The sequence below is a fragment of the Nanorana parkeri genome, unplaced genomic scaffold (genome assembly GCF_000935625.1).
Source record: "Nanorana parkeri isolate BGI_ZX_2015 unplaced genomic scaffold, ASM93562v1 scaffold401, whole genome shotgun sequence".
NCBI lineage: Eukaryota > Metazoa > Chordata > Amphibia > Anura > Dicroglossidae > Nanorana > Nanorana parkeri.
In genome coordinates, this window is record NW_017306669.1 from 531,291 (window position 1) to 557,735 (window position 26,445).

General features: G+C 43.3%; 1 protein-coding gene across 1 annotated transcript in view; it reads left to right on the forward strand.

Moving 5' to 3' along the window:
- GRIN3B (glutamate ionotropic receptor NMDA type subunit 3B) overlaps positions 1-26,216 on the forward strand; it is a 34,475-nt gene extending 8,259 nt beyond the window's left edge. The window contains exons 3-8 of the mRNA XM_018559519.1: positions 2,652-2,797; positions 5,340-5,455; positions 13,031-13,182; positions 20,436-20,600; positions 24,914-24,981; positions 25,897-26,216. Of these exons, the coding sequence (XP_018415021.1) occupies positions 2,652-2,797; positions 5,340-5,455; positions 13,031-13,182; positions 20,436-20,600; positions 24,914-24,981; positions 25,897-26,197 (948 nt within the window). The 3' untranslated portion in view covers positions 26,198-26,216. The remainder of the gene's footprint in view (positions 1-2,651; positions 2,798-5,339; positions 5,456-13,030; positions 13,183-20,435; positions 20,601-24,913; positions 24,982-25,896) is intronic.
- Positions 26,217-26,445: the final 229 nt, after the last annotated feature.

Below are 26,445 nucleotides of genomic sequence, written 5' to 3' on the forward strand. Positions count from 1 at the left end.
TGATTATTACATTTGTAAAAAGTATATTCATTTAAGTTAGGGATTATTGCAATATATTTTATGGCTTTACCCTTATATTTTTTTGTTGTTTGCATGAAATATTTTCTGGTTATTATATACTGTATGTGTTTGTGTGCTCTATTGTCACTGTGGTTTGATAAGGCTAAACAATTGTTGATACTACCTTATTCAGCATCTTTTTTGATTTATTGGTACCTTCATTTGAAGTGGCCCTAGCTAGATAAGCACCACAGCTATTTATCCAATAGAAATGGTAACGTTAAAATAAAGAGCTATACGGGATATCACAACTATTGCATGGCATTTATAGTCTAAACTTTGCTGAAGTTGTAGATTAGATCTGTAGCCATCTAATGTGTTTTCTGAGGTTGATCTAGTGATGGTGTAAGACTGACAGGGAGTCTAAGGACTGCCAGATTTTGATGCTCCAAGAATAGATACTTTATTTGCAAGTAAGTAAAATAAACGCAACTATCTTCAATAAAGCAAAGTTTTTGGCAACTGTATAACACTATCTAAAACAGAAGAGCAATTCTAAATGCTTCTAAATAGCAGAATCCTTATGGCAAGGGGAAGTGCACCATGAAATTTAGATAAGGTGATATCTGTCTCTCCAGTCCTATTTCTATTTGTTATTAAAAAGACTAAAAGGACTGAAACGTCCTGTTTTCACTGAGGATTGTGCCTTGTTTCCTGGGAGTCCTCACAACATACATTTGCTCTTTTACTGCCAAAGCATTCCACTTCCATGAATTAATGCAGCAAGAAAGCACACGTGTGTACTCGTTTATCATTATTGTCAAAAGTTGCCACTCTGTGTTTCCCATATACCCCCTGTGATGGACTCTGGTACTCAGGATGCAATCCGATGATCATTAGCTCCTTGTCCATCCAGTCACTAGCCCAAACCACGTGTAGGGTGAAACAAAGTCTGATTTATTGAGCAACTGTACAACCTTTTATACACAAAGTGATCAGAGAAGATTTTAATCCCATCACATCCACCCTGCCCTCCCCAGATATTCTGACTGCACAACCCCGCAGGGGTCCAGCTGCTAAAGAGCACCAGACAGCCATAGCAGGAGTCTGGTCAAACACAGGAGAATGTCATTGTCCTGAGCTCCTTCAGAGTACAAAGAGAGCTAACAGGGGTGGTGGTGCTGATAGTCTTTTGATAAACAGGTTACACAGTATAACATACTTAAACATAGCCCAACAATAACACACACATAACCCATAAACTGATGAGCATGTCTTCACATAGCTCCCCCCAAGGATGGAAGACCCGGTGGCACCCTATATGGGTCCACTTGGGGATGTCCATGATGTTACAGTCACCCTTCCAATTCCGTTTGTCAAGATAATCTGTGGGCCTTAGCATTGTGTTTCCCAAGTTGGTATTGAATTGTGATATTGAACGGCTATAGGGCCAGGCTTCACCGCAACAGCTGTCCATTGTCCACGGGCACCCAGTCCAACCAAAGGGGGTCTCCATAGTCCTAGATCCATAGTCGCTGGGAAGGAGGCTGGCCCCCAGGCCCCTCCAGGAGCCAAGGTCACGGTGGGTTCCGCAGTATCCCCGGGGTTGATTTACTAAAGGCAAATGGGCTATTCACTTTATAAGGACATTTACACTAAGCTTAGTGAATGCGATGCATGTCTGCCGACTTCCATCATTCAATCATGTGCAAGCAAAAACAGCACATTCACTAAGCTTAGGGAAATTTCCCCCGCAATGTTAAAATCTCTTCGCAAAGTGAATCAACCCTGATGCCTCCCAACCCTGATGACAACCAGGTCCCAGTACCCCAGCTGGTCTGGACCTGCGTTAGTCAGGCAGTATAAATCCCCATATTCCGTCCATGGGACCCCCTGCCTCTGCTGCTGGGCAGAATAGTTGAGTGCGTCTTTCTGAAAAACATGTTGCCTAAGGGGAGAAATAAAGCCGCTATCTTCTCCCGGACACCAAAGCCACCTGCTGGAAGAGAGGCCAGCTTCCTGTTCTCCCATGGAGGTTGAAACAGACAACAGTGCGGGGCATAGGCCAGTCTGGCTCTGCCCTGGTGCCAGCACTTCTGCTGGGGAGATCACATCCTCAATTCTGGCTTGCTGTTGGGGCGGGAGGACAGCTTCCTCCTCTCCCTGGATTCCAAACTGCTGCTGGGGAGGGGGGACGAACACCTCCTGAAATGAGGGTGTTGAAATGTTCATACCACACTCCATGATTCATGGGACTGGGGTAATATAAAAGACATCAAAAGGTATATGTAAGTACTGCTAGATGCCTGCATTGTAGTGCTACAGCCGATTTAGTATTATAATGCTAGTGACAGGTCTTCTGGATTTATGACTTCATTTAATTAGGTCACTAGTAAACAAGCTTTGCTATATATTATGATCACATTATTAATGTCCAACAGTGACTTTAATTGCTCTTGCAGCAGAGGTTTGCTGTACACAGCCTCTTTATTTAAAAAATTAGGTAATATGCATTCTTACGATAAAATTTAAAAAATGAATTGCACTTGACTATAAATTGATCTTGTAAAGCTGAGACCAAATATGTAGAGGATGCTTTTATGGAATGCATAATCAGACTTTGCATGACAATTATCTTTCTTTCCTTACAGCTTCATCATCCTTCGCAGGGTTTCCGTTTTGGAACAGTGTGGGAGAGCAGTGCAGAGCAATACATTAAAAAAAGTTTTCCTGAAATGCACAGCTACATGCGAAGATTCAGCGTCCCATCTACCTCAGATGGAGTCCAAATGTTAAAGTGAGGAGGCATTTCAATGACAGGGTGGGCACAACTGTTAGACAATATAATATAATGTGGGGGCATCCATGTTTAACTAACTAAAAGCAAACTAAAAGCCAAACGTTATAGGGACTTAGTAGGCTGAGCAACTTATCAATACCAGTGTCAATAGTAGCTCAATTAATTCTATTTTATAAATCTATTATGTCTTTAATAAATTAGTCTCAAAATCATACAGAATGAGAATGTGAGGTCTACAGTTCAGCTACAATCAGGGGCCAAAAAAATAGAAACCCTATCCACACAGCAGGATCGCACCCATTCTTGCTGTTATATAAGTAGAAGTCGAAATAGACATCAGTGACTATTTCTACATATGATTTGTATGTGAATAGATTTGTCAGCATAGGCCTAAAGTGTGACCAGACTACCAGGCAGGAAGATAGGATTAGCATTTCCAAGAGTGTACATTTGTAGAGTCTGCAGGTTTAAAGGTGTATGATGAATAGACCATAACACAAAAAAACCATTCCAAAAAACATCTGCTATATGGCAAGTAAATGCATGACAGATGAATGTAAGAGATGTTGGATGGCATAACAGCCACTCACCAGTGCCCAGCACAACAAGTAAATTTGCTATACAGTTGTGGGGCACCAATATTTAAATGCACAATGCATCACAGATTTGGTTCTATGTGGAATGAGAGCAGATGACCACACAAGGTACCTGGCCTATCCAGGGTAAACCAAAGGAAGCATGTCCACTAGGTTAAATAACATAATTATTGGACTACCAATGACTACATCACATTATTGTAACTCATTGGTATACCATGCTGCTGCAACATCTGCCATTTTTACCAGAACCGATCCTTATTCCATGCCTCTGCATATATATACACTTAGATAACTTTTTAGAGAAAGCACATGACAGCCATGAGGCTGCATCTCACTGCAGTTATAATAATGGGTATTAGGTGGACACCACATGCTTTGCCATAACAACTGCAGGCACATGTGTAGCACCAATTAAAAGAGGGGTGGGGGACACATAGCAGAAATTCTCCGGTGCACCAGCATGCTTGCTAATGACAACCCACACATGTGGTTTCGAATGGCAAACCACATGTGGTTGCTAATAGCAACCTACAAACATGGTTTTCCAGCTGCCACAGTATAAAATTACCTTTGCAGTACACATCAGTAATACATTCACCAAGTGTTATGATTTATCCTTACCAGCTTAAATACAGATTTGATGTGCACATACCACACTGAGAGACACTTATTTAGATTAATTCTCTATACAAAAAACACACACAAAGGATTAACATTCAGTGTGGGAGGAGCTATGAGGTCATTCTGACATCCAGGCTTTGTAATAGTGTTTGTTTTTAATTGGTTGTTGATACTATTTAAAGGAGAACTATGAGGTGAGTGATTTTCACTCACCTCATAGTTCGAGCCGACCTGTGACAATGAGACTGTCACAGGTCGGCTCAGTAGAGGGGGAGGTGGGCTCTCTCCCATGACAGGGGAGGGGCTGGATCCCCCGCTCCGATCCGCCAGCGCTGGCTGGCGGAACGGACGGGGGAGGGGGCGGGTACAGCTGGCTCTGCCTCTAGATAGGCAGAGCCAGCTGTCAGTCACGCAGCTGGGCGGATCCCGGCACAATTGTCGGGATCCGCTTTAGCTGCGGCGTCTCAGTATACCGCAAGCAGCTGCTCGCGGTATACTGCGGCGTCTCAGTATACAGCGAGCTACAGCGAGCTGTATACTGAGCCTAAGGTGACGGGAGGACGCTAGTTTGTGTCCTCCCGTTACCCTAAGGAGAATTATGGGGAAAAGACTTAACCCCATAGTTCTCCTTTAAGCGCTACGTCTAATGTTAGTGCATCACTCTGCCTTGGGCCGGGAACCTTGCAAGGTCCCAAAACACCAGCTTGTGATGTCAGTTTCTTCAGGTGAATAAAGGACAAGAATATCACTATACTAAGGCGTGGTGGTTAACATCCTTATTCTCCTCTGCCTTGCAAGGCCTGGGTTGGTGTTGTGTGTTTTGATGATGTTGCTGCTGCTTATGGCCATCCCCCCAGCTGTGTTTTTGACCTTACCATAAAGGTGAGGACATCAGATGTAAAGTGCAAGATAGTAAGGCTCCCTGGAGAACCTGCTTAGCTCTCTTAGTTCTGCTGGGGTGGTACTTAGATCCTCCCTGGCAGGTTTGGGCTACGTGGGTTGCTGGGAGATGGAATAGGACAGAGCACGCCGTGCAAAGGCATGGGTTTTTATTTTCAGAAACAGGGATGTTCACCATGGTGGCAATGCTACACAGGCTAAAACATTCTGCAGATCATTCCTAAAATTGAAAAATTGAGAAATGGTGGTATCTATGCTGAAGGATTTTTGTCAGGACCAGAAGTTTTTAATAAATGTCTGAGTGAAGGGTATTACAATGTAACGTAATTAAATTGAAGGTATACTGTAGATAAAATGTATGAACCAGTACAAGCTGAATATCATCAGGGTAAAACTTATATTTGGTATTGTTTTTTCAGAACGGACCCCCCGATCCTTAATGCTTTTATTATGGATAAAGCGTTACTAGATTACGAGGTATCCATAGACTCAGACTGCAAATTGCTGACCGTGGGGAAACCTTTTGCAATAGAAGGTAATTTAGAGTGGATTTAAAGGTCTTAAACAATATTTATCAAGGTCAAATTAATAGGCAGGCCACACCCAGCCACATATATGCATGTCCACACACTTCATGAATACCTAACTTGTCCCAGCCTACCCGCTACCCTCTAAATCCTAACAGGTGTGGTAGCCCCTGCTCAGCAATATTAATACAGCAGACCTCATCATTAGTAGGCATGGCCAAATTTACAGCAAAATAGCCTGTAGACACATAATCATTGGCGCTCAAAGCGACACCTCTTGGCTGTGATCACCTCTTTTACAAGCATCATTTCCTTGTTGTAGTAATGTGGCTTTAAAACTTGTAACAGTGTATAAATAATCTTTCCTTCGATGATAGTATTTCTACACCTATACTCCACTAGCTGCAAAATAGAATGAGGGTCACCTATTAGATCCAGTAACAATGCTCGCTCCTCATGGGGGTCTAGTTATTACAGGTGAAACTCGAAAAATTAGAATATCGTGCAAAAGTTCATTTATTTCACTAATGCAACTTAGCCGTCTACCGGGAGATTTTGGAGCACTTCATGCTTTCTTCTGCAGACGAGCTCTATGGGGATGCTGACTTTATTTTCCAGCAGGACTTGGCACCTGCCCACACTGCCAAAAATTTTCTGAGATTGTGGATCTGGGTTTTCATGAGCTGTAAGCCATAATCATCACAATTATGACAAATCACGGCTTGAACTATCTTGCTTTGCATGTAATGAGTCTATCTCATATATTAGTTTAACCTTTTAAGTTGCATTAGTGAAATAAATGAACTTTTGCACAATATTCTAATTTTTTCGAGTTTCACCTGTAATGATTTCACCAATGACTTATACAACTTTCAACCAAGATGCATACATTTTTACATAAGAATTTATTGTGCAAATGTGCAATGGTGAGTGAAGTTGTGTGACGCTTGTGTGAAAAGATTGATAAACAGAACCCTAAGGGGTCTAGCTATATAAATAAAAAAACATGACTATTGCATAGATAATTGGGAAAATAACACATTATGGTGACTGGACATAGGAGATAAATCTTAGTAACAATTAGTAACAATTTTAGAGCATGCTTGAGGAAATTAGCAGCTAACTGTAACCATTGCTAGCTACTACACGTATTATAGCTATTGGTACTAAGATGATCTTAAGCTCCATCTAAAGGCCTTAATATGGTATTTCTTTCATTCACTACAGCCCACAATATTTTAACAATTAAATAGAAGAGATTTTGCCCCATTCTCACAGCAGCTGGTTAACTCACACAGAACTAAGTTACATGTAGTTTTCTATACAAACAGTAGCAGGCCTCCCGAGGACCCACTTGAGGAACGAGCGGCTGGCGATTACAGAGCCGCATCTGATGCGGGCGGGCTGACCGGCTGCAGGTGGCAGAGAGGCAGCGGAGGGATGGAGCAGTTGCAGCCACAACAGACCCCCCACAACCAGGGTCCAGGGAGCCCCACTGACCACCAGGGTAAGGAGACATGTTTAAAATAAAATCCGGGGAGATTTTTAAATGTCCCCGGCAACATAAAATAAAACATTTTTTTTTAAAATACTTACCTGATCCGATCCACCGACAAGCGCAGCGTCCCGCCTCTCACGCTGTCAGAATATGCATACAGAGAGTGCCAGTTACTATTTAAACCGGCGCGCACAGTGTGCAGCTTCTGAGAAGATACGCTATTAGCATAGCCGGAGCGATGCACAATGCGCAGCTGAATTCCTCGCTATGCTAATAGCGTATCTTCTCAGAAGCTGTACACAGCGTGCCAGTTTAAATAGTAACCGGCACGCTCTGTATGCATATTCTGACAGCATGAGAGACGGTAGGCTGCGCTTGTCGGTGGTTCCAGGGATCAGGTGAGTATTAACCACTTCCGGTCCGCAATACGTCTCTAGACGGCGGCCCGCAGAAGTGGTTAAAACAAGAACACGCTGCTGAAGCTCTTGGTTGCGCTTTTAACAGCAGGCAATTGCTGTTAACTTACAAGCGATCTGGTGTCCGTACAGCCGCCAGATCCTTTGTACCGGGCTCCGATCACTGGACCTGGAAGTGATGTGCATTACATCACTTGCGGTGTCACTGTACACAGTCTCCGGCTCTTAGAGCCAGGAGATGAAGCTGGGGAATCAGATATCTGCTTCCTCAGCTTCTTTGCCTCCACAAAGAGAACCTGTCACACCCTATCTGCTATTACATAGGGTGCTTGTTAGCCCCCTATGTGATAGCAATAGGGTTAGTGTTAAAAAAAAAAAAGTGTTTAAAAATTAAAGTAACATAAAAGAAAAAATAAATAAATAAAAAAATGTTTAAGTCCCCGCCCCCCACATACACACGGGTCGGAGAGCCTACGTGCGAAAATGACAATTGCGCTACACATGTTACATATTGGAGTGAGAGCAATCATTCTAGAGCCATCAATCACTGATAACACTAAACTAATGAGCGGTAAAATCGTTTAAAATGTTCCCTATGGGAAATTTTGGGCTTCACAGGCGACCACAATTTTAAGGCTAGACATGTTTGGTATCTATTTACCCGATGTGACCCCATCTTTCATATTTTACCCAAAAATTTGGTACTATATTATGTTTCTGTGCACTAAATTAAAATTTTTATTATTTTTTCCTAAAAATACTGGTTTGATAAACATTTGCGCAAAAACCGTGCAACATAAAAAATTGCAACTAGCATTTTTATATTCTACAGGGCCTCTGCTTTCACAAAATATATCATTGTTTGGGGGTCTGAAGCTGTTTTCTAGCCAAAAATGTATATTTTATCATGTGTGCGCAAATAGTAAGAAACTGCTCCGGACAGCAAGTGGTTAAAAAAAAATTATATATATATATTTTATGTTCCCGGCGACATTTTTGGGGACATCATTTGTCTGGGGATGGTCTCCTCAATCCGGGGACTGTCCCCAGAAATTGGGGACAAATGGTCACCGTACACAGGAAGCCCTCACTATCTACCAGGGAGCCTCCACTGGCCACCAGGGAGCCGAACTAACCAACAAGGATCCTCCACTGGCCACCAGGGAGCCTCCACTGGGCACAGTGGAGCCCCCACTACCCACCTGGGAGCTACCACAGAGTTCCCACTAATTATCAGGGAACCCGCACTGGCCACCACAGATCCCACACTGACCAGCAGAGAGCCACTGACCACCTGACAGTCCTCATTGGCCACCTGAGAGCCTAATTAGGGAGCCTCCTCTACTGCACCCCGCAACCCCCCGTCCCCCCTGCACCGCTGAGCCAGTCACACTGTTATTATTATACATTTATATAGCTCTGATATATACCACAATGCTGTACAGAGAACACTGAGCCAGTCCCATCATTCCAGAGGAGCTTACACTCTAATGCAGAATGGCACCGCTTGTAGGTGGACTACAAATCCCAGCAATACATTTATACAGCAATGCAGAACAGTATATGAATTGGACACTGGGCTTAGTTGCGCGCCGGAGTCTGGGCTTAGTTGCGCGCCGGACTCTGGGCTTAGTTACGAGGCGGACTCTGGGCTTAGTTGCGCGCCGGACTCTGGCCTTAGTTGTGCGCCGGACTCTGGCGTTAGTTGCGCGCCGGGCTCTGGCGTTAGTTGCGCGCCGGACTCTGGCCTTAGTTGTGCGCAGGACTCTGGCGTTAGTTGCGCGCCGGACTCTGGCCTTAGTTGCGCGCTGGACACAGGACCCACCTGAGACCCCACACAGCCCACCTGAAAGTCACCCTGCAGAGCACACCATACATGCTGCACAGCTCATCTGAGACTCTCTATGGTGGGCTCCGTAGTGGTCTCAGGTGGGCTGGTTGGGGCTGCATCTCCCTCCCAGATCCTCTTACCTGCTCCTGCTGCTGGTGCCTTGCCTTCTCTGCCGCCGGACTGGCTGGAAGTGATGTGATCCCCGCTACCTCCGTGCACTCGTCTGCGTCGCTGTCAGATTAGTATAGTGATGGCAAATGTTTTTGAACCCGAGTGCCCAAACTGCGACACAAAATCAATATATTTATCTCAAAGTGCCAACTCTGAAAATAACTTTAGTATTGCGTTGCAGTTCGGGCACTCGGGTTTAAAAAATGTTCCGCATCATCACCGCCTCAGACAAAATAGGGAAACACACACATTCAAATATTTATACACTCATTAACCACTTGCTGCCCAGAGCAATTTCTTACAGTTGCACACACATTATTATTAGTATTATTATAATACAGGATGTATATAGCGCCAACAGTTTGCGCAGAGCTTTACAATATAGGGCAGACATTACAATCACAGTACAATTGAACACATGATAAAATCTGAATTTTTGGGTAGAAAACAGCTTTGGACCCCCAAACAATTATATATTTTCTGAAAGCAGAGGCCCTGTAGAATAAAAAGATACTAGTTGCAATTTTTTATGTCGCACAGTATTTGCGCAAATGTTTATCAAACCAGTATTTTTAAGATAAAATACACTAAAATAAAATTTAGTGCACAGAATCAGAATATAATGGCTAATTTTTTGGTACAATATAAAACACGGGGCCTCGCCGGGCAAATAGATACTAAACATGTCAAGCATCCATGAAACCGCTAAAAACTACAATAACCAAAATTTTCCATAAGCGACGCTTTAAATGCTTTTACGGCTCATCAGTTTAGTGCTATCAGTGATTGATGGGCCGAGAATTATTGCTCTCACTCCAACGCTAGCGACATAACACGTGTGGCGTACTTTTTGTTTTTGCATGTAGGCGCATCCGACCCGGGTTTGTGTTGTATGTGCGTGCACGTGGGGAAAGGGGAAACTTAAAAAAATATTTTTTTGCATTTTACTTTTTTTTTTATGTTACTTTAATTTTTACCTTTTTTTTACACTCAGCTTTATTGCTATCACATAGCGGGCTAAAAAGCCCCTTATGTAATAGCACATATAATGTGACAGGTCCTCTTCATGGAGACGTCAGGGGTTTTTCATACCCCTAATGTCACATAGGGACCCCAAAGAAGCTGATGAAGCAGAGATCTGCGTCATCAGCTTCTTCTTCTGGCTCTAAGGGGTTGTCCACACTACTTGCAGTGCTTCTCGGCCCGATTCCGGCCGGAACGCACTGCATCACATTGCGGCCGGCTCAATTTTTGCCAGGTAGGAGGGGGAGTGGCGGGCCATTGAAGTGATGGGCGCCATAGCCACACCCTCCGGCCACAATGCGATCGCCCACACGGGATCACAGGGCACATTGTGCCTGCGTCCCGATGCGGTCAAAATAGTGCTTGCAGCATTTTGACCGGACCACACCGTAACGCACTGCAGGCAGAATGTGCCCTGCGATCCTGTGCAGGCAAACAAATTGCGGCTGGAGGGCGTAGCTACGGCGCCATTCACTTCAATGGCCCGCCACACCTCCTGCCCGGCACAAAAGTGAGCCGGCTGCAATGTGATGCAGTGCGTTCAGGCCGGAACGCACTGTAAGTGGTCTGAACAGGCCCTAAGAGCCAGAGACTGTGTACAGTGACACCGGAAGTGATGTAATGCACATCACTTCCGGGTCCAGTGATCGGAGGAGAGATCCGCAACTAGAAGCCACTGATCTCTCCTCCGATCTGTCAGGGGAGAACCTCCACGCGCGGCCTGGGCTCACACGAGGGACAGATGAGCCCAGGAAGCTGACGGTGGCACCGGCGGACGTGGAGGAGGGGTGCACAGCTCCACACCGTACAAGCGATTCAGCGCCTGTACAGACGCCGGATTGCTTGTATTTAAACAGCAATCGTCAGCTGTTTAACACGGTACAAGAACATGGCTTCAGGAGCAGCCGTGTTCTTGGTATAACCATTTCCAGAGGATTACGCACAATTACGTGAACCCGCGGGAAGTGGTTAAAAAAACACACACATATCACACACACTCATTAAAAAACACACACATAGCTTCATTTAAAAAAAAAAAAAATCACACACATTTATTAAAACACACACAATAAAAACACACACGCATTAACAATTAAAATAGTTATTTAAAAAACGTCCCCCTCTCCTGCTTACCTGTTTTGCAGGAAGGGGGGCTGCATCCCTGGGCTTCAGTGGAGAATCAGTGTCATCTGCACTCTGGCTGAGCAGACATGCTAATCGATCCCTGCCTGTTAGCAGAGGCACCACGAGGGAGCAATCAGTATGATCTGCATCAGCAAGAGGTACAGATCATACTGATTCCCCACTTGATGACCACCAGGGAATGATTTTCATTCAATATATTGCCTGTTCGGCAATATATTAAATGATATGTGGGCGCTTGCCAGGTTTAAAGATGGCCGCCTCTACTCGCGGCGTCCATCTTTAAAAACGAATGTACAGTGGGGAGACCCCCTGGGGACACCAGAGGAGGCATCCCAGGTGAGGGTCTGGAGCGTGCGGGCCCCGGCCTCCTCCGGTGCTGCGGGGGGCCCGGCCACATCCTGGCCTGTCACTTGAACGGTCGATACTCATGTAAGGTGCCCGGGCCAGGCCTCTGAGGCTGGCCGGGCCCCTTACATCAATATCGGCCGTACCCCCCTGACAGCGGCCCTGGCAACAAAGAGTATGTAGCTTCATATTACTCTGCATTGCTGTAATATGTATTGCTGGGATTTGTAGTCCTCTGTAGCCGGATGCGATTCTCCATTACTGTATTGCTGGGATTTGTAGTCCTCTATAGTCCTCTATAATGCATTGCTGGGATTTGTAGTCCTCTATAGTCAGTTGCCATTCTCCACTGTTGTATAATGTATTGCGTATTGTATTGAATTATCCTCGAACCAGAGGGACAGTAGTATGGATGAGGTAGTGATATAATGGTTGTGGGGGGGGGGGCGTAAAATTTTGTTCTGCCCCGGGCGCCCGCAACTCTGGTTACACCACTGTATACAAATAACTATGCAGTTTTTTATAAATAGTTTTTGAAAGCTTGTGCCTTAAGATGCTGTATATTCAGTTAACCCCACAAAAGGTATCATCTAAATTTTTACTTTTCTACTATTAAATCTAATTAGCACCCTCAGTCTTCTGTCACAGCAGCTCATTCAAGGTCAGATGCTAAAACAGAATAGGCCCATTATCAGAGCATGGCAGGCTTCAGTTCTCCCCCCATCCCTAATCCCAGCATGTTGTGCATGACAAAGATCCACTACCTCAGTCAGTGCCAGAGGCGTGAGTTACAAATCTTGGCAGAACAGTTAAGATAAGTGTCTGCAGGCAGTATTAAGACAACACAGCACAGACACTGATATCAGTCAAGGTCTTTCAGAAAATAAAAAAAAGGTAGACAAAAAAAAACAAAAACAAAATTAAGCCTTCCTAGTCATTTCTGAGTATGTGTGATAATCGTTACCCTGAGTAAGGAATGTATAAGAAATAGACTGATTCCTTGTGTTTTAAATATGTATAATATAAGAAAACGTAAAATTAAGTTTTAGGTATAGAGCTATATTAAATTCTGATTATTTTTTATGACCTTTAATATGTATTTGATATATGTAAGCCAGTTTATCTCTCATAGTCAAGTCTATCCATTTTGCAGGATATGGAATTGGTTTACCCCAAAACTCTGCCCTAACTTCGAATATTTCAGAGTTTATAAGTCGTTACAAGTCATCTGGATTCATGGACACTTTGCACGACAAATGGTACAAAATGGTGCCATGCGGGAAACGAGTATTTGCTGTGACAGAGGTATGAATAATCTTTTATTGCCATAGTTACAATAAGATGGAAGGTCACTCATATAATTCCTAACATATACAGCTTTATTCAGGAAAATGGTATGGATAATATATGATAAATGTAGATAGATATAGAGGACCTGCACACAAGACTATTACCAAGCAATAAATATGCATGTAGAACAATAAATTTATCTGTATCTGCTTTTTATTTTTGGATACAGTGTGTGAAAGAAGGTTTTGGATTTGTAGCAGGCCTCCCAGTCTCAGACAATGTCCTACTCCTGTGGTTTCCAAACAGAAAATAAGCTAATACATACAAAGTAGTTTGGTTGAAGCCTTAACAAAAAATCTCCCTGGTGTATTTCTTTCTTATTTGATGAAATTGCACTTAGCTGCTACAGAGGTATTAGCAACATTCAATAGCATTACTGCTGTAGCTCACCAATGAAACCTACTGCAAACATTCTGGTTTTATGTACATTAACTGTTTTTTTTTTCTGACCAGAACATATTTAAATGTTAATGTAATAAAGCTGAGGTTCACAATGTCAAATTCTGTTCCAGGATCAAACACACTGAAATCAGGAACGTAATCCAGCTACAGGCAGAGGTCAGGGCAGGCAGCAGACAATAAGCATACTTTAAAGACAGGCTAGGCTCAAACCAAGTATTAGACTAGCACCCGTTTAGACAGACCTCTGGGCTTGTGGTGTTTAAATAGAGCACCACCCTAGTGCCACAGGTCAATCATATCAGTGGAGGCAGAAAGAGCCAACCTGTTGCCTAGCAATAAGGATGCAAGCAGAGGGGAGTGCTGCCGCTGGCCAATGGGAGGGGAGGAGGCATTGCCGGCAGAGCAAGGTCTGCTGATTGGCAATGAATGCTTGGGCCGAAACGATGACAGAGGCCGAGCAGGGGCCTGCATACAGTATCATTTGGAACATATCTGCTTTTATGAAAGAACATACGTTTATGTCTTTTTAATGTGCCTGATCAACACACTGGAAATAATGTGGTGTTTTCCCTGCACATAAACTCACATTCACAGGAATCGTAGTATAGTTCTATTAGGCATTGTTCACTGAGCAATGCTGAATAGAATTTGTGCCAGTGGTAACGGCGGGAGTGTATGCACGAGTCTGATCAGACCAGCGTTTACGGTTAACATGCTGATTCCTTTGTGTAGCTTTCTGGCAGGAAATCCACTGCACATGGTTTTCTTTTTTTAACTGGTGTGCACGGCGTTCTCATGAACTAGCAGCTGGAAACTGTGCACGGTGTGCTGCACATGCATGGACATATACTCCCCTTTCTATTGTCTATTCAAATGTATACATGTGTCTCATTGGCTGACTGTGGTTTTTTTGTGTAATACATTTTTATTTGAAATTTTTTTTAGTGGGAAATACAATTACGGTAACACATTACAAATACAGACATTTGAAGGGAGACAGTAACAAAAAGGCAAGCACAATGCATACATCAGGACATGAGGCGTACTGGATACTTTAATTCCCAAGATCTTGTCCCGACGTACGGAAGGGGAACAGGTTTGGCGTGAGTGTGGGAAGTTAGGAAGGGTAGGGAAGGGAGAGGGCAAGGGCAGGGAGGAGAGGGTAAATGAAAAATGGGGAGAGGTAGGATCATGTCTCGCATGGTATTAAATAGCATTGGAGTTGTACATAGTAAACCCTTAATACATGAGCTAAAATCCCAATTTGTAGACGCGGTATTATATCAGCATAGTGATTTATAACATTCGGTCCTTAAACCAGTATCCTGTCCTAGATGACATGGGTCCTCTTGGTGAGATAAGAGGGGGTCGTCTTATAAGCGAGCCAGCAGGCCCAGGTTTTTTGAGGCGTTCTTTTTGATCTAACCCGGTAAGGGTGAGGTCTTCCATACTATAAATCTGCTCCACCTTGTCCAACCATTCCAACAAGGAAGGAGCAGAGCTATTCTTCCATTTGGCTGGTATTAAAGATTTAGCTGCATTAAGTAATGGTGTAATGAAGCGGGCGTAGATCCATGGCCACTGGGCCATTAGAGCCATGGAATAACATTGCCCAAGGGTCAAGTTGTACTGGGGTTCCCTGAATCTTGGACATTTCTGAGGCAACCTCCTGCCAGTAGGGTACTATTTTAGGACACTGCCACCATATGTGAGCATGTGTGGCCACTTTTCCGCATCCCCTCCAACACAGAGGAGACACTGAATTATCAATCTCGTGCATTCTCTATGGCGTGTAATACCAACGACATAGTAACTTATAGTGGAGTTCCTGGATGTGTGAGGATCTGGACACTCCTCTTGAGAAGGTCAGTATTAGACATGTGCACTGCCAAAAAATTTGTTTAGTTTCGTTTCGTTTTAAATTCGGATTTGTGTTATTTCGTTTTTCGGGATCAGGTGTGAAAGTCAATTCGGATTCGGAATTCGGATTCGGACGAAATTCGGTAGCGGTAGGTCGAACGTTCGTTTCATTTTCTGTTCTTATTCGCTTCTTATTCGTTTCTTATTCGTTTCGTTCGTTCGTGACATTTGAGGGGGAAAAAATATTTTTCTCCTTCTCTAATGTCACTTTTCTCCAACGAACGAAACGAATAAGAACCGAAAACGAAACGAACGTTCGAACTACCGCTACCGAATTTCGGAAATGGAAATTCGGATTCATTTGAATTCGTTATGTCTGTAATTCGGAATTCGGATACATCCGAATGTCCGAATTTCCGAAAATTCGTCCGAATTTCGATGCGGAACTAAACTAATCGCACATGTCTAGTCAGTATACGTGATCTGCGTTTTTCAGTAAGAGGGCTGTCCAGCTCCCTTTCCCAGTGTGTCAAATAAGGCGGGTGAGAGGTGGCATCCATGTGTGATAATGTTGTGTAGAGTGAGGAGATGCATTTATTGGAGGTGGAGCCTGTTGGGAAGAGCAGTTCCAGTGGGTTTAATTCCTTTTTGGATCTCAGGGGACCAGGGAGCTGCTGCACAAAATGTGATAGTTGCCCATATGTCTAGGCATCCATAAAGGAGGGTCTTGGGGCATTACACAGGGAGGACAGAGGCTTAAGCCTCCCTTCATGTAAGACCTGGTGGAGTAATAGATCTGAGCCAGTTTGAATCCATGAGCGATATCCACTGTCCATGAGTCCCGGTGAGAAATATGTGTGGCCCAGTAAAGGCATCAGAGGGGAGTTGTATGGCCAGTTCTGACTGGAGTGAATCGTATCCCAAATGGATAGCATTGTAGTCATTAAGAGGATGGTCAGTGGACAGTGGTCTATAGCGCTTTGGAATCCAACATACCCTGTGTAAAGCTGTTTGACTCACAGTGTGTTCCATTTGCACCCACAATTTGGTCTATCTTGCGTAATGCCAATCTATAAGTCTGGCTCGTGAGGCCACTCTATAATACCTTCTGAAATCAGGGAGGGAAGCTCCACCAAGAGATTTTGCTCTGGTCAGAATTTTGTAAGAGATCCTTGCTTTTCTGTTTCTCCAGATAAATCTAGAGACCAGTGAGCATAAGAGTGTAAAAAAGGAGAGTGGAACGCCCATGGGTAGCATTTGAAAAAGAAAAAGAAGTCTCGGCAACTCATTCATCTTGATGGCACCTATTCTTCCCATCCAGGAGTGGTACAGGGGGGACCAGCGACTCAAGTCTGCACGAATGTTATTCAGTAAAGGCATGTTGTTATATTTAAACATATCTTTTAGGCGGGGTGTGTAATTGACTCCCTGACATTTTAGTTTGTGCGATTGCCACTAAAAAGGGATTGTAGGGCTCTAACTTCTGTGGGAGGGGGGTCTGTTAAATTGAGGATGGTAGATTTCGAGAGATTGATTTTAAAATTTGATACCAAATTATAGTCCTTTAATGCAGATAATACATTTGGGAGGGAGACTTTGTGAATTCCTTGCTGACCTCCCTCCAGGCTGTGAATGCAGAAGTGATGTGTGTTACATCACTTCCGCATTCACCTGTCAGTCATCTGGCTGCTATAGCCAGAGAAAAGAAGCTGATGAAGCAGATCTCTGCTTCATCAGCTTCTTTTGGAGTCCACAGGTGACATTATGGGTCCTAGGGACCCCTAATGTCTCCATAAAGAGGACCTGTCAGTGTGCCTTTGCTATTATATAGGGGGATTGTTATCCCCTATATAATAGCAATAACAATAAGTGCAAAAAAAGATATATATAAATAAAAAAAAAAATAAAAGTCACATATAAAAAAGTAAAATAAAATAAAAGTCACATATAAAAAAAGTTTAAAAAAAACCCCAAAAAAATCCCGTTCTGCCTCCCGCTTTTTCCTGGCTCCCAATTCTATTAATCTGCCACTAGTCACTGCTTTGTGTGCCTCCCAGACTACTGCCGGAGAGGCACCTGGTGTGGCATTTAGATGAAAATAATTTTGTATATCTGCTGCCAGCTGTGGTCTGGAGATGGGGCATTGTAGTAAATATTAATTTAGCTTCCAATTAGTAGATGTGGAAGGTAATGATGGCCAGGAAGGGAGGTCAGAACCGGGGTATGATCAGACACTGTCCTCGTGGCTATAGAGGCCGATTTAACCAAGTGTAGGTGATGATGATCAATGAAGATCATATCTATACGTGAATAAGTCGTGTGGCTACCGCTGAGTAATGAGATAAGTATTTGTCTGAGGGGTGCTTAAAACGCCATGTGTCGATTAGTTGTGTCTTATGTAATAGTCATTTAATGTAAGACAATTGACCATGTGAGAGTGCCGTGCGTCCCGAGGAGACATCTAGATGAGGGTCCAGTGCTAAATTAAAGTCCCCCCTACCAGAAGTATCACAGATGTGAAATCCAGGAGACTGGTGAGTGTCTTGGACAAAAAGCCAGTTTGGTTCTGGTTTGGGCAGTAAAGACAGGCCAGAGTGCATGAAGTGTTACAGAGAGTTACCTTCAAGAATAAGAATCGACCCTTATCATCTGATTTAATTTCAGATAGCATAAAAGGGGTGTTCATGCAAACACCAATGGCAACTCCTTTGGCAGGGTTGGAGTCTGATAGACTATAGTACCAGGTGGGATAGATGTGAGAGTGCAGATTGCATATTTGTAGAATGTGATAAGTGCGTCTCTTGAAGAAACGCTATGTCACAACAGAGCGTGTGGAGTTCTTTCAAAACCTTGTGGCGTTTGGCGGGTGTATTCAGTCCCCGTACGTTATAATATGTTAATTTAACAGTTGCCATGGTGAGTCAGGAACATCCCTTAAGTGCAACATAGTTTGAGATACCATAGCATTCCTACATGGGATAGTGGAACATAAAGGGGGAAGGGGGAGGGGAAGGGGGGAACAAAGAAACACATTCAAATAAGTAACATATGAAAACAACAGAAACAACATATCGTTGACAGCAGGTGGTACCGTAAGAAAAAATCAAAACCCAAACATGAACAGTATCTAAGGGTATGCCAGTGCGTATCCCGGTGTGGGTAAGAGAATAACCGCCGATGCTCGGAGGGTAAGGCGGTCATTATAGCAGTGGCGGGAGATTAGAGGGATAGTGGAACAGTCTCACCCGAGTCCCATGGCAACCTCCGGTCTTCCAGAATGCCTTTTCTTGGGGGGGGAGGGGGGGTGCGCCAGCTACTCGCTGCGTTGTTGTAGGGGTCAGGAACAGTGTTGATCCAGCCGGGCAAGTCAGACACTTAGATGTTCAGATCTGAGCAGAAAGCTTCCAACTCTTCCGGGAAACGCAAAACTATCGGGCTGCCGCCCTTCCTGTCGATCAAGCTGGACGGAAAGCCCCAGCGGTAGGTGATCTCTGCACAACGAAGTAGATCCAATAATGTGCGTAGGGCCCGTCGGCGTTACAGAGTCTCTCGGGTCAGGTCCGGGAATATGTGCAGCTGTGCTCCGTCAAAATCTATTGATGACATCCCTCTCAGCTTGCGGGATACTTCTTCTTTATCTCCGTAGTTGTGGAACCGGCACATCACATCCCGGGGAGCAGAGTCGGAGAGATTACGCGGACGTAGGGCCCTATGCGCTCTGTCAAAGCGTATGGGTGTGGAGACCGGCCTTCCCAGGATGGAGTTGAATATACCTTGTAGGGAAGCCACTAGGTCGGGATCTGCGGTAGCTTCTGGCAGGCCCCGTATTCTCAGATTGTTTAGACGGTTGTGGTTCTCTTGGTCTTCGACTTTGTAGAGGAGATTCCCCTGCGTAAGCGCCATTTGACGTTGGGCTTCTCGAATGTCTCGAAGAACCCTGTCGTGGCCATCTAGCCGAGACTCCGATTCCTCCACCCGGGTCAAGAGATGAGAGAGGTCTGATCTCATGTTGTACAGGTCCTACTTGACCTGGAGGATTCCAGTACCTGGAAAATGTGGGCCAGGTCCGCCTTAGTTGGAAGGTCTCTCACAACCTCCGATACCTGCAACTCAGCTTGTAGTTGCGCAGGAGAGGAGGGATCTGACTCGTTGGAGGAACCCGGGGAATCCGGAGTCATCGGTATGGTGCGAATGGCTAGTTCCTCCGTCCGTTCCACAGGCGCCTGCCGCGTGGTAGGCAGCGAGGAGTAGGCCTGAGAGGTTCGCGTGTCCACGAATAAGTACTGTTTCAAGGTACTGGAGGCAGCTTTTTCCGAACCAGATGAACGTTGGCTTCTCCTACCCATGTCTGTGCTCAGTTGGGCTGAGGTCTAAGAAGCGATTAAGCTGTATTACGGCAGTTTTCTTCGGGCTGTGGCAGGAGTTCTGCTCAAGTGCGACCATTCAGCGTCATGCGTAAGCCACGCCCCCTACACGACGGCTTTTGATGGGCGACTCTGTGTTATGTTAATGTATTGAATAATTAATTGGCTGTTGTGGCTAGCTCTTCCGACTGTTATCCCTTTGTGTCCTATAAATAAACGGAGCTTCCTGCACTAGACAGGACTTTCTACTGAGCATCCAACGTGAGAACAGCTTGTGTCTGTTTCACTTGGTACCGCTGAGCGCGCTCTATCATATACAAAAGAGCTGAGAACTGTGCTTTTTAGCGCAGCGGATTTCTATGCGCATGAGCGTATATTAATATCCAGAACAGCGTGCAAGTCAAACAAAAAGAACTAAGCACACTTTTCCAACCTGGGTGAGACTCATTTTCTTCTGTGTAACAAATATTTGTCCAAAAATAGACAAACGTCTAATCACTATTTAAAGTCTTACATTTGAAGTTAGGTTCTTTTTTGTGTTTATTATTGTGCTCATGTTATTACTGTGCTCATATCTTACAGACACTCCAGATGGGAATTTACCATTTTTCAGGCCTGTTTGTTCTTCTTTGCGTTGGGTTCGGTGGCTCACTTCTAACATCACTAGGGGAGAGAGTTGTCTACCACCTGGTTATACCTCGTATGCGAGGGCGTCGCAGATTCACATACTGGCTGCATACTAGTCAGGTAAGTTAAGATTTTAAAATAAACATTAATGGTTTTGTTTTAAGATGTATTAAATCAGAACCACTGGCACAAATAATATCAGGATCCCAGTTCTACCTTACTCTAAAACTGTAAGCATCCTATATGTGTACAGGACACAGCAGTAAGTCTGATGGAGCTTGCAGCACTGGAATGGAGTGAATGTAGGAAACATGGACCACCAGAGAGGTCAATATAATACCATTTCAATTGCAGGAAAGTGCCATTAGTATTTACAAGTCCACTGCATGGTTTGTACACTGTTGCAATGTTCTGTTGCTTCTAGTCCTGACAGTTTGAGGGCTCACTGAAGCTGCTGCTATGAAATCTGCTTGATCTCACACACTGCTTTCCAACACCTAGAGTTAATAAAAATGTAAGCAACAGCAGGACTGTGCTTATACATTGTCATGCAATCCAGGAAATTGGGACACAATGTTTGGAGTCAGCCAGTTGACATGGTAGCAGCTGCAGACTTCAGGTGATCTTTGATCCCTGGCACTTAAGCTGATACACATAAACTAAAGCTAAATAAGGGGTTAAATTCAAATTCCTATTAAGCAAGCCTGCCCATTTATAACAATTTAAAACTAAAGATTAAGATTCATGCATAAACCTAAAGTGACTGGTTCTCTTTAAAAAAAGTTGAATTTAATTATAACTTACAAAATTGTTGCATTGTTATCATTGTTCATTGCCTTCAAAAATCATCCATATTTATATGATAGCTGTGTTAATTTCATCTACATCACTTTTTCAGTGACTAAAACTAGACAAAAACTAAGCTTTGATGACTAAAACTATAACGAAAATATATTGACATTTAAGTCGACGAACTAAAACTAGACTAAAATGTTAGGGAGAGATGATTTGGGAAGAGAACCAATCAGAATGAATCTTTTTGGCCTTCCAGGTACATCCTGAATGGACGGCTAATAGGTAATATGTGCAATGGCATTACAGCCAATATAGTTTTTCATTTTAGCATTTTAGAGTTGCACTTCTGCTTGAAAGAATTAAGAATTTTATATGCAAGTTGCTATAATGAATACATTACTAATTACTGGTCCTTTGTTGAAAATACTCAATATTGTTTCTTTAAGACTTGGTTTAATCTAATTTTAAGATAAATAAAGACATGTTATATATCACAACAGTTAACTCTGTGTCTGTATTGCATGTTCAAACCTTAATACCATAAGTAATTACAGGTTACCAGATATTTACTCCTGGAGTATACCGTATATACTCGAGTATAAGCCGTCCCGAATATAAGCCGAGGTACCTAATTTTAGCAAAAAAAACTGGGAAAAAGTATTGACCCGAATATAAGCCGAGGGTGGGAAATGAGGCAGCTACTGGTAGATAGATACCAATAAAATGACATTAATATTTATTTAAAAGAAAAATAACCTAGCTCTGTAAGTGGAAAAGGGGGTACAGGGCTACATATCATGTACTACGGATCATTTAACCCATTCATATTAGCAGAGGATAATTGTAAATCTATTGTTCAGTGCACTCTATATGTAGTATATAGTACATGTATATATAGAGTGCCTGCAACAATACATTTACAATGATCCTCTGCTAACATGAATGGGTTAAATGATCCATAGTACAGGGCTACATACAGATCATTTAATACATTCATGTTAGTATAATTGTAAATGTATTGTCTGCACTGTATTAGCAGTATATACTCTATATAGAGTATATACTGCTAATACAGTGCAGACAATACATATATAATTGCTTAATGAATCTCTCTCTCTACCCCCCCTCCCCCCTCACTCACTCACTGTGTCCGTGTGCCGGTGATCGATCATCACATCACGGAGAGAGCAGGGACGAGTCAGCGGCGCGCTGGTCCAGTGGGAGGAGCTCCAGGTGGGGTCCTAATTTAGCTGGCTCAGAGGTGCCTGCCCGCTAAATTACAACCCCACCTGGAGCTCCTCTCGCCTGATCAGCGCGCCGCTGACTCATCCCTGCTCCCCTGCCTGACTGGCCGCTGCGGGGGGTTTTTTCTTCTTCTTACTTACCTCGCCGAGCGTCGCTGCTGCTGCGGTGTGCGGCGCTCCGAGCGGGGTCATCTGGCAGTCTCCGGCCACCTAAATTAGGACCCGGAGACTGCCAGATGACCCCGCTCGGAGCGCCGCCCACCGGAGCAGCAGTGACGCGACGCTCGGCGAGGTAAGTAAGATGACGCGCTGGCGCTGACTCGAGTATAAGCCGAGGGGGGCACTTTTCACCCAAAAAAATGGGCTGAAAATCTCGGCTTATACTCGAGTATATACGGTATATTGATATTGGAAATTTTAGAGAAATTCTTAACCACTTGATGACCGGGGTGTTACACCCCCTTCTTGTCCAGGCCATTTTTCAGTATTCAGCACTGCAGTACTTTGACTGACATTTATTCAGCTGTACTGAAATTAATTTTATACCATTTTTGGGGAACACATAGAGCTTTCTTTTGGTGGTATTTAATCACCACTGGGGGGTTTTGTATGTTTTACTATATAATGAAAAAAGTTCTTAAAATTTGTAGAAAAAGACAGTTTTCCCTATGTTATGTTATAGAACATTTATTAGTATCCAATATTTTGGTACAATATAGAAGATGGGGTCATATTAGGTAAAAAAAACACCATACATGTCAAGCTTTAAAATTGCGTGCGCCTGCGAAATCCCAAAAAACTTCCATACCTAAAATTGGCCAAAGGCGACACTTTAAAAGCTTTTACCACTCATCAGTTTAGTGTTATCAGTGATTGTTGTCCCTAGAATTATTGCTTGTACTCCAATGCTGTAGAGCCGCCCGAAATGCTTTAATGTAACAGCTGGTACCAGCTGTTTACATACACAGCAGGATTCGGCTCGCACGCGCCCCCCTAGAGCAGAAAAAACTGATGTCATGCAGGTACGTCCACCCGTCAGGAAGAGGCTGCCGTCCGCCCATTTATTTACAACAAGTAGTTAAATTACTCTTTAACTAAACCCACTAGATTTTAGTAGACTAAATCTACTGTAGATTTAGTCGACCACAATTTTATGATATTTAGTAGAGGTGCACCGAAATAGAAATGTAAAAACCGAGACGAAACCGAAATAGAAAAAATTGTCAGGCCGAAACCGATACCGAAAATGTTTTTTATTTTTAAAAAAATTCATTTTTAAAATATTTTATTTTTATTTATTTTTTATAAACTTTTAAATGTTTTCATATTTATTTGTTTTTATGTATTCATTTTTTATTAAATATTTTTATTTTTTACTTTACATTTAGGGGCTTCGGGGAAATATTGTTGGTCTAAACAGACCCCTGATATTTCCCTTTTAAAATAGAAAAAGAGATTGAGAACACAGAGTCCTCAATCTCTTTTTCTGTATCCCCTTTTATCAATGAACAGGAATCCTCTATGAGTGTTCTGTTCATTGATAACTTGAGAATATAGTATGTTTACTATAACCACAATTATGAATGAACAGGAGTGGATATAGATCACTCCCATTCATTCATAAAAGAGGATATATTAACCATACCATAGCCTCAATTATGTACCATACACTTAGCGTTCACTGATCTCTGAGTGTATGTAGCCTGCTCTCCTTTCTGACACACACTGTCACAGGAGGCTGAGTGAGCGGTGCGAGAGGAGAGCCCAGCCTCCTCTGACAGCGCTGTCTGCCGCACTGTGATAGGCGGCCGAGCGGTGTGGGAGGAGAGACACCGGCCGCTCACAGCGCTCTTGTCCAGCAGCGCTTGGCCGGCTGTCACTTTCTCTCCTCCACGCTGGGACACAGAGCAGCGCCCAGCGGGGAGGAAAGAAATCACGGATGCGCCGATGTATCGGCAGGAAAATGGCACTTTCGGCATTTAGCCAAAAGTGCCATTGTGGGCCAATATGTTTCGGCGGCCGATATATCGGTGCATCCCTAATATTTAGTCAACTAAAACAATTCAGATGACTAAAATATGACTACAACTAAATGGCATTTTAGTCAAAAGACTAAGACTAAAACTAAATCGAAATTTGCTGTCAAAATTAACACTGTATCATAGACATGTTTTACATTTCCATTTCATTTTACTTTCTTTAGACCTTCAGCTTTTGCCCTTTATCCATAATTATATTGGTTTAATAATGAATTTACATTTTTGTGTCTCCCCCTGAAGGCTTTAAATTTTTAGGTTACTCTATTTTTCCATTTCTATTCCCAAGCAGCTTACTCTTAACTGAAGAGTACTGAACTCTTGTGAATACTAATACTCTTATTTTAATATTTAACAGAAAATCCATCGGGCTTTAAATATGACTCTCGAAGACCAAGATGTGAAGCCCCAAAACCCAGACAAATGGTATTTTGATCCATATTCTTTGTTCATTTGATATACCTACTGCCTAAGATTTGGTTTTCTTGGGCAATCCAGATATTACATACTGTACATAGGCTGTGAGTAGCTAACAGGGGTGCTTCTTTAAAACAAGTGTAATTTTAAATACTACTCTACAACATAGCATCTGTACTTGCATATAGCTCCTGTTATGCTGGGTCCTACCATTTCACTAAGCTCCCTTGGCAATAGAATACATACAGTAGGTCTTACAGGGCCAAGCCATCACATTGGCTCACACTCTGATGAATTAAGCGTTTGTCTAAAATCAGGTTTCTTTTAACTGAAGACTTCATTCTAGTAAACTATGCACTTGAGAGAAGTATGCAGGCTGCCATATGTTACTTTCCTGGCTGCCATGCTGATGCTCTGGCAGTACTTTATAACACTCTGATCTGGAAAAAGTATGGAGATAAGTTTCTGACAATCATTTACAGAATGGTTGTTTAAGGTCTGTGACTTAAAACTACTGAAACCATATATAGCCAAAAAACTAGCATTTACAGAAGAAAGCACACAATGGCAGCCTTTAGGCAATCGATTCTCCATGTTAGGGAATATTTAGAAATGTAATTGTGCCCAATCGGTACCCTGAAAATGTACAATTTGTCTTGAATTCCTACTGAAAAATAGCATTCCACTTCCTGGTATGTGAGGGTGCCTAAGCACCCCTGTGTCTGCGGCCTCATAGCTGTATATCAGTAGAGTGAATCTACAACGGCTGGTCTCACCAGATTTGAAGTGAGATTTGGTGATACCATTGCTGTGCTGCTAAAGCTGCTGAGGCCTTAAGCTGCAGCTCAGAATGAACCTACACAGGAGCTCGATCAAGAACCACAAAGAGGATGAATATTGCATTCCAGTATATTTCATTTGCAGCTGTAACCCTCAGAAAGATGGCAGCAAGAAGCCTCAGTCTGTCTGGAACAATCTAGGTCGGACTACCATCCGCCAAGAGAAAAGAGTACATTTTAACCTAGAGACTGTGAATGCCAAGGATAGTTCATGTGAGAATGGACAACCCTGTCGCCCTAAAGAGGAAGAGCTACAGCAGCTGGAAGAGAAGATAGAGGCTATGAAGGAACAGCTAAGGGCTGCCTTGGTGAGAAAAAGCCAGTTGATGGTGATCCTCCAGCCCCCGTGTAATCACACTCAGGCAAAGGTGGAGGGGAACAGATGATAAACACATGATTGTCTCCATGCAACTTATCTAGACAAAAGCTCTGTCAAAGAGTTTGCAATCTAATTGTACAGTTCTTGCAGTGAGGAGTTGCAGGCAGTTCATCACTGAAAGATTAATGCCAAGGCACATGGAGATTAACTAATGCAATCCTCTAATGAACAAAAAAAAAAAACAATTATCTGGTGCAATATCGCAGAACACGGACTAGTAATGTGAAATCATTATTTTCCTTTTCTCTTCTATGG